An 8485-nucleotide genomic window follows, 5' to 3' on the forward strand; every position below is an offset into this window, starting at 1 on the left:
CATATGTTTTTGATATTCTTACATGACAGAAGGTCCAAATTCATATCTTGATGTACCAGGGCTTGGAACTATTTCTGAAAGTGTTCACCAGACTAGAAGCTATACAGAAATGGGAAAGCTGAGTTGTCAGCCAAGGAACAAGAACTCTGAGAATGAACAGATGGATTTGAATAATGACAAAATAATCTGTGACAAGGAAAGTGAACCATCTTTGCAAAAAAATACTAAAAGACTTAAGACTTCAAACAGCTCTAAGAAGGAATTGGACAGCAAAATTGGTGGGAAAAGAAAACAGACCAAAACTGCAAGTAAGAATAAGTTGATTGCTGGTCAGTCAAAATTAACTCGCTTTTTTCAACTCTAAGTTTGTTTTCACATGCATGATATATTGACAGTTGTAAAATTTTGCAAAAAAAAAAAAAAAAAAAACTTATGAATTACTTCTTTCCATACATAAATAATTGAAAGTAGCTTGTATATTATGTAGACAACTACTTACAAGTCTGGATTATGCTGAAGTATTTTATTTTTGAATAACAGTACATTGTTAATAATTACACTGTTATTTTGGTTAATAAATTATGTATCTCTCTACAATGCAATGGGAAACTATTTTTGGATATGTATGTACAGTTGCACTAACACTTAGTAACTTCAAATGACATTAAATTCAGAATAAAATGTTTAATCTTCAGAGAAGGTGGTGGATGTGAGTGGTTTTCACACTTGCCAACAAGGTCGATAGACTCTTCCCAGCATACACCTGAGGACTACAGGAAAAAAAGGAGCTTGAAAGTTTAAATCATCAAAGAATCAGATTTCTTATGGCTTCTGGAAATATTAATTTAAGAAATGCTCCCTCCCCCATACCCTAAATCATAACAGTCATGGAAGTCTCTAAATGAACCTTTACCAAATTGCTATATTGATATTGCAGTGTACTTTACCAGAATGAAATAATTTTTCATGGAAAAATAAAACATATTTACTGTCAAAATCTCTTCTTCCTATAGGGAATTTAGCTGAATTTTCTTCATCTGTAGTCTCTCTTTCCTCTATTGACTCAATATTTTGAAATTCAGTGTCAGGTGGAAAAGCCATGGCTCCCTTCAGTGCAGGATAAGGTAGTTGCTTTCTACCTAAGTTGGTTGGCTGAACATGATTGAAGAAATCATGTCTGGAACCTCTGTCCTGTTTTGAGGGCAGACAAGAAGTTTATTTAAAGCCAGTTGTATCACATTTTGTTCTTTATACTTCAACAGTGAAGTTGCTTTTTATGTTTCAAAATCATACATTAATAGTAATGACCTGTATTACATCTTTGGCCAAAATGGTTTAATTGACATAATTAAATAATGAGTCTTGTGTTTGGCAATGTTAAAAACCTGTTGCTGCATACAGGGACATCATCAAATATAAATATAAGTTTCTTCTTATCCCTTCCCCCCACTCTCATCCTTCAAGTTTTGGCTACTATTTGTGAAAATCAGATTTAATTAAACTCTCCAAGTTACACATTTAGAATCTTGGCATTAGCTATATAGAGTTGAATTTTTTTTTTCTTGACTATGTTATATTAAACTGATATTTTTATATATTTTCCTGGTTAATGCTTTAAATTGTTGTACTTGTTTTCTAAAGGAGTATAAATTAATTTCAATTTTACAATTAAGCCAAAATTTAAAACTGAACTCACCAAAACCTTCATGTTTCCAGCATTCTTATCACTGAAAACACTGCTGTCTTCAGTCTTGTAATGCTTCAGCAAAGGTATAGCTCCCCTACTCATACTTTTGTCTCCATCTTGTAGAATTTTTCCTAGATTTAATGCAGTTAGCAACAAATCTTCATCTTCTACCTCTTGAAGAGACTTTGAGAGTAGAAAACCTTGAGAAAAAAGAGAGAGAAAGGAGAGAATTAGGATATATGATGAGATGCACATTTTTAGTTATTTAACTCTTGTATAGAGGTTTGGCACTTCTTAAATTCTAAGAAAGCTTTTCCAGTGGTAAAAAATTGTTTTCCATTTCTGGAATGGCACACTTTATATATTTTACAGGCTGAATGGAAACTACTTCAGTGGCTGACGAGTTCATGCTTTTCAAATGACTCATTTTAAGGAGTAACCTTTTCCATAATCCTTCTAATCCCACCTGTTTAGAAGTAAAATATTTCTTTGTCATACCTAATTTGTTTCTTTGTGTGTTTTTAGAGCAGATTAGTTCCTTTTGGTGGATCAGTACAACAAAGTTTACAGAAAAATTGATGTCCATTTGTGCTGTTTATAAAGCCTTACCTCTGGTTAAGGCAATTTAAGAAGAGGAATTAATCTATATAAGTAAGCAGGATTGTTGAAAAGCTGTGATGCATCATAGTTTTGATCAAAACTGGATTCACTAAAGAGCTGAAATTCTGGAAATTTGATGATAGCTTAGACTACTACTGTGTTAAATCTAAAATAATGTGTATTTTGATGTCGATGTCAGGTTACATTATACAGAGCTAATGGCTAGAAATATTTATTAGTACGTAATTAACTATGTTTGTATTTTCTTACTGAAAGTGGACCTTTCTCTGCTACAAATATAACATAGTCAAATATGCTTGCTAAGAATGTAGAAAGAAAACTCCAGATTTTCATTTAAAATGCCTTTGAAATGTATCTACTGCCCTGTGGAAGGAAATGTAGAAATTTCTGCATACTGTTGTCTTGTTACAGTTTGGGGCTGTGGTTTTTTTTTGTTGTTGTTGCTGGCTGTTTTTGTTTGGTTTGGGGTTTTCTGCTTTATCTGGGAAGTGAATAGGGCCAGCTGAAATTGAGCTAATCTCTTAATGTCAGTGCTAGAAACCACACATTCGTTGACTGTTGACTGTGTGTCTCTTAGCTAGTACTTCAGGTTTTATTCTTTAGCTTAGTGCTGGGAACCATGCTGCTATTCAAGGCAAAGCACTAGGAAATTGGCCACTGTTCCCTGCTAAACTTCCTGGAAAAGCACCTGCATTGCCAAAGTAACTTCTTGGTAAGGTATTTCATGGGAAAATACCATGCTGGACTGAGCAGTTTTTTTGACTAAGATTTTTGGTGTACCATCTTTTCTCCAAATGAAAAAAGTGCATTTAATCCTTTTTGGGCAAAGCATCTCTCTCAAACAGAATTGTTGCTTTTCATTGTTTTCATTTCCTTGCTCTAGAGCCTGTACTTGCCTTTGCGAAATTGAAGTGTTGTTTTTTTTTTTTTTTTCCCTTTGACTTTAAGTACCTGGCCACAGAGGAGACAAATTTGAGAGTTAATTGTACATTGTTTAATACTTATTCAATCTGTTTGCTAATTTTTGCCTCACATTAAATATTTCTACAGTTTTGCTCAATTAATAAAGCAAAAGCCATGTATGCTCTCTTGCAGGTACTTTTCATTTAGCTCAGCCTTGACAGAACAAGAGGAGTGCTTTGGAGGTGTGTTGGCAGCAAGCTGTTCTTTTTCATATGTTGGTCTATCATTAAGAGTTGGAAAACAAGCTATCAACCCAGTAATTGTGGAGGTGACAGGAGCTTCTCCTCTGAAGCTCTGGCACCCACAGGTGTGCAGCATCTCACATGGGGCTCACTTTCAAATGCTTCTGTCGTGTAATACAAAGCACAGCTCCAGTGAGTACAACTGACCTGGATCATTCAGAAAGTCCATCTACAGCATCTGGCTGGTTTTCTACTATGAGACACAAGCTGTCTGTGAATGAATGTGAAGTCAGGGCAAATTTATGGTACTTGCCCCAGGACCTTCTACTGCTTCTTGAAGTAGTTGTTAATTTAAGGAAGCTCCAAGGTGATTCTAGTGATAATGAGTATAAACTTCTAACTGGGCTGCCAAGAAATGCAGAGCACGTCTGTAAATTCAATGACTTACCAACTGCTCTGAACAGACAGAAAACATTTGTACACCTGCAGATATGCTATGTGTGTTGTGTACACCTCTTCATAATGCCTTGGGGAATCCTAGCACACTAATGTCTATGCTTTTATTTCTTCCTCCTGCATCTTTCAATGTCAGTAAAAATGTAAAATGTTTTAATACATCAGCTTCTATGTTTTATTTGGACTTTTTAAAAATTTATAACTAGTATTATTAACCCAGTAATTCTTTCAGAACAATAACAATTCAAGAAATTCTTCTTGCTTCCACATTGCATCTAGTCACAACAAAATATGAACACTTAACATCAGAAATCTCATGTGGTATATGTAAGTAAACAAAACCTAGGTGATAACATGCCTGGACTTTCTCTGTACTTGTTTGAATTCTTCCAGGAATGGGTTGCATAACAATTGTAATAGTTTCATTTTGTCTTGTAACTACTATAATTACTGTGTACATGTGCTTGAACTTAATTCCTAGTATTGACTGAAGACTAAATGAAGCAGGGTATGTATTGTATAAAGTCAATTATTTGCTATTATCAGAATTGAAAAAAACTTCACCATGTCAGAGAAGCTATTTAAGCAACCTTAATAAATCATTTTAGTCAATCTTAAAATAGTGCAAAACCAATTGGTCAATGTTAATTTGGCCAGTGGCTTACTACTTCTGATTTTAAAGATGGTTGGGTTTTGTTTTGTTTGTTTTATTTTTAGTTTGGATCTTGTACATATTATACAAACAGCTGTATTTTAGTCTGATTTGTGGAAATACTAATCCCTTTTTGTGTATTGTTCTGCCTAAATACCTCAGTGTTTTAGTTCCAAGCCCTTCCAACCAAACCTAACAAGCAGGTGTTAAAGTGGAGATTCTCTGTGCTAAAAATGGAAAGAGTGTATCAGCAGTTCACAGGGCAGATAAGAGCTAATTATTAGACTTCATTGTTGACTGTAGGAAATTAAGACTCTTGCCTAGCACTGTTTTGTTGTTCCTCCTGCTGAATTAGTAGTTACCTGGAATCAGTAAATTGATTTAGCATTGAAATATTATATTGAAATAGGCACAATGCTGCATATAAGAGATCAGCTCTGGACTTGTGCAGGAGCACAGCTCTAAATGTTTGGAGAACCTAAAAGTCATCTTTTTAAATGTGTCAGGAGAATGTACAAGAAAAGGGTGGTGGTGAAACGCCACAAACTAAATGATTTTTACCAAATTCCTGCCCAAGATCCAGGTTATCTGAGGTTATAGTCCTCTGCGGAGTTATAGTCTGTGTATTTATAGAATGAAATGTTACATTTGTGTTACAAATTAATTTCACAGTTGCGAAGATATTAAAAGTATTTTCTGCTGTTTGTTTTGAAAGGCATTTCATAATTTCATTTGAAGCAAGTACATAAAAATGTGAATATTTCTTAAGGAACTCTGCAGCAGTAGAAGAGAACAATTTATGCATAGTTTCTTCTAGCAAAGTTAGTGATAAGCATATTGATCACTGCGTCTGTCCCTTTTTAGAATTATTTCTACTATATAAAATGGTCTGTTCTTGTAGGAAAGACTTGCTAATACACTATGTTTAGAATTAAGCAATTCACTATTTAGAAACAAATTAACCCCCCTGAAATTTATCCCCCCCTCCCAACAACTAAGTTTCTTCTTCTGAAAGACCTTTTGCAAAGTAGTCTATATGTAAGTCTATTAAGGATGCCAAATTAATAAATGAAGTGGAAAGAGGAAAAGAGAGATTGCTCAAGCCATAGTAGGCTCTTAATTAAGGAAAAAAAACCCAGTGGTGATAGTGAAATATTCTGTCTTCATGTAAAAATCTGCATTTCTGAGAGAAATGCCTGTGGACAAAGCACACTCAATTATTTTGTAACCAACCAACAGCAGGAACTTCCTTATGAGAACAATAAGGAGGATAAAAAAGACTGGGCCCTGTTACTTTGCAGGCAGATGAGAGGATTTCAGCCAAGAAAAAAAAAAAAAAAAACAAAAAAAAACAAACCAGAAAAGCAAGAGGTGCAACTGCAATTTTGAGCTTCATTTGAGCACAGGATGTCTGTGAGAGGCTTTGGAGCTGGCTATCCATTGCAAACCTGCTAAAATTCCTGTGTTTTCTATTCTTCACCATAACTGTTCATATGGTTTTGATAGTGCTGAGAGGAGTAATTTATTTTGCATAACTAACATAAAGGGAGGAATACTTTTTTTAGGAATGTTGATTCTTGAAAGCTCTTTACCAATGGTGCAGGAACCATTGGTGGATTAAGACCCCTACAGGGCAGTGTATGCTCTTGTTGGTACACAATGATGGTAAGACTGACCACAGCTGGGGTTTGAGAGGAGCAGAGCAGCAGTTCTTCTCTTTACTATTATATGAAAGGGGTCTAGGTAAGGTAACGAATGTTATTATCAATATTTTTCACATTATCTATGGATCTTATTGATGATGTAGTTGTGTTCTACACATGTCAGTCCAGGTTCTCTTACTGGGCTGGATCCTTTAAGTCAGCTTGCATGATAAGATGCAGCTCTCGTGTAGACAGAAGAATGAATCCAATTCATTCTTCTGCTCACTTTCTTTTTAGCAGAGCAGTTGTTTGGTAAATTGGCACTTCATCAAAATACAAATAATTTACTGTTGGTCACCTGAGGTTTTTTACAAAAAATATCAATGCTTATTTAGGTTTTTTTGTTTGGTTGGTTTTTTTGTTTCTTTTTACATTTCAGTCTCTTTTAATGCAATTCCATTTTCATCAGAATTGTTTCTACTGATGTTTTTTTCTTATGACAGAGTATAATTCTCAGTTGTTTGGAATCTTGTTAGTTATGGAACAATAATGCTGCATTGTGAGTCCATGAAATATTTTTACACTGTTTTGAATGTCAGGTACATTTTTGAGATATGCTATTTTGTAAGATATTCCTTAAATAAGTCAGAGGTGTTTACACACAGAAATGCTCTAGTATAGTTTTCACATGGTAAGCTGAGCCACATACCTAAGATGTTGGTCTGGGTTTTTCCTTGTGAATTCTGGAAAAATAATCAGATACCTTTTAATTCTGTTGTTGTGAAGTAAAATTTAAAACCTACAAAGATCCACCAGGTATTCTCTGTCTGGTTTGCTGTTCCAGTCTGTGATTTTGGCTGTTCTACTCTTTACTCTATTAACAAGGGTTTGGAACCATATAATCTTTGAGGCCCTTTCCAAATCAAATCATTCTGTGATGCTACTCTTGCCATTCCTATGGTATTAGCACTATAGTGTACAGAATGTTACAATATGTGTGTTCTCTTAATTGTTGTGCAATGCTTGTAGTTGTTATCCAAGGACTAGGAGTGCCTTTATGATTTAGTGACTCTCGTATCCTTGAAGGTATTTTCTTTATAATCTATGCTAGCAATCTAACCAAATTGTACCTGCTTCTGTTATATCAATTCCAGTCATGTCTTTTTCATCCCAAGTATGTGTACTTTGTGTATGATTGAAACATCTGTCTCACAGACTGAGGAAGAGGAATTGCAGGCTATTAATCATACAGTTTCTACTGTGTATTACCTTTGTCTGCAGAAGAGACTATGCTACCACTGATACTCAAAAGTACAGCCAGATACTTATAAAAGCTCTCAAGAGTTCCTACACAGAATGGCAGTCACAGTGGAGATTCTGATGGAAACAGTCCAGGAGAAATCAACCAAGTTTCTGGACATACCACATCCCTCTATGCCAGCATGCCTGGTAATTCCCATAAATGAGGACCTGTGGGAGTCAGCCAAATTACTCTGGCAGATGTCTGCTTCTTTAGTGTTGACAGTCCAGATGGGTGGATTGTTGTTATCCAGTGCTTTCTGCAGGCTTTGAACAAGTCTTTATGCTGGCGCCAGGACTGTTAGCCGTGGCAGCAGTCCACTGGACAAACGAGCATCAAGGTCTACAAAGAACAATGCCACAAGGTAAAGAATTGTGCCAGATGTTACTTAATTAGAAGCAAAACCTGCTTTAAGTTATCTTATTCTAGCTATGATCTGGTGCTGTTCTAATCAGAGATGTCTTTTATGGAAGATAGCACTGCCGTCAGTGAAATACCAATCATCATTTGCATTGATATAGGATCATGAAAGGTTTACCTTAGCTAGAGTTTTGTATTTTACAAGACTCAGTTATTTCCAAGCAAAAAATTAAAATGTTTACCCAAGGATATCCCTATGTTTAGCCCTTGTTTTACATGCCCCTATTTTGACTATTAAGTGTCATTTTCCCAAAGGTAATCAACAAGAACTACCTTCTTTGATAAATGTACTGCTGCAATAACCTTTGCCAAACATTATGGCTTAAGCTTGATCGTTCATTTAGTAGCCAGGTTTTGGTTAGAAGTAATATTTGCTGCTGAAATTTTTCTGTCTCACCATTTTGGAGGTTGCTGTCTGCCATTCATCGTTGCATCCACATTGACTCGCGTTCAAAGACTAATCTTTGGCTAATAGCATGTCTGATTCTCTGAAATGTTATCAGCACACTTCCCATATCATACTCTGTCCTTATTTCTGCTGGCACTGCCTGCTGTGGACAC

General features: G+C 35.4%; 2 protein-coding genes across 3 annotated transcripts in view; one reads left to right on the forward strand and one right to left on the reverse strand.

The window, feature by feature from the left end:
• The window catches only part of PARPBP (PARP1 binding protein), a 37022-nt gene extending 36601 nt beyond the window's left edge, over positions 1-421 (forward strand). Inside the window, exon 10 of one of the 2 annotated variants that reach the window (XM_021536737.3) lies at positions 30-421. In XM_021536737.3, coding sequence (XP_021392412.2) covers positions 30-364 — 335 coding nt within the window. In that variant the 3' untranslated portion in view covers positions 365-421. The remainder of the gene's footprint in view (positions 1-29) is intronic. The other variant, XM_077783120.1, reaches the window with a different exon arrangement.
• On the reverse strand, positions 416-1942 carry PMCH (pro-melanin concentrating hormone). Its single transcript, XM_021536722.3, has 3 exons — positions 1697-1942; positions 990-1191; positions 416-770 (listed from the first exon to the last, which is right to left on the reverse strand). Exons 1-3 carry the CDS (start codon positions 1940-1942, stop codon positions 721-723), a joined length of 498 nt encoding a protein of 165 aa, XP_021392397.2. The 3' UTR covers positions 416-720.
• Between the last annotated feature and the right edge of the window lie 6543 nt (positions 1943-8485).

The sequence above is a fragment of the Lonchura striata genome, chromosome 5 (assembly GCF_046129695.1).
Source record: "Lonchura striata isolate bLonStr1 chromosome 5, bLonStr1.mat, whole genome shotgun sequence".
NCBI lineage: Eukaryota > Metazoa > Chordata > Aves > Passeriformes > Estrildidae > Lonchura > Lonchura striata.

What these genes read in the sequence shown, in the direction of transcription:
- PMCH (XM_021536722.3), bottom strand. Translation starts at nt 1,942, where the DNA reads ATGTGCATCTCATCATATATCCTAATTCTCTCCTTTCTCTCTCTTTTT. An exon ending in CTGGAAACATGAAGGTTTTG is followed by an intron (nt 1,192 to 1,696) that starts GTGAGTTCAGTT and finishes CCCTCAAAACAG; the next exon opens with GACAGAGGTTCCAGACATGA. An exon ending in AGGAAGAAGAGATTTTGACA is followed by an intron (nt 771 to 989) that starts GTAAATATGTTT and finishes TTTTTCCTGTAG; the next exon opens with TCCTCAGGTGTATGCTGGGA.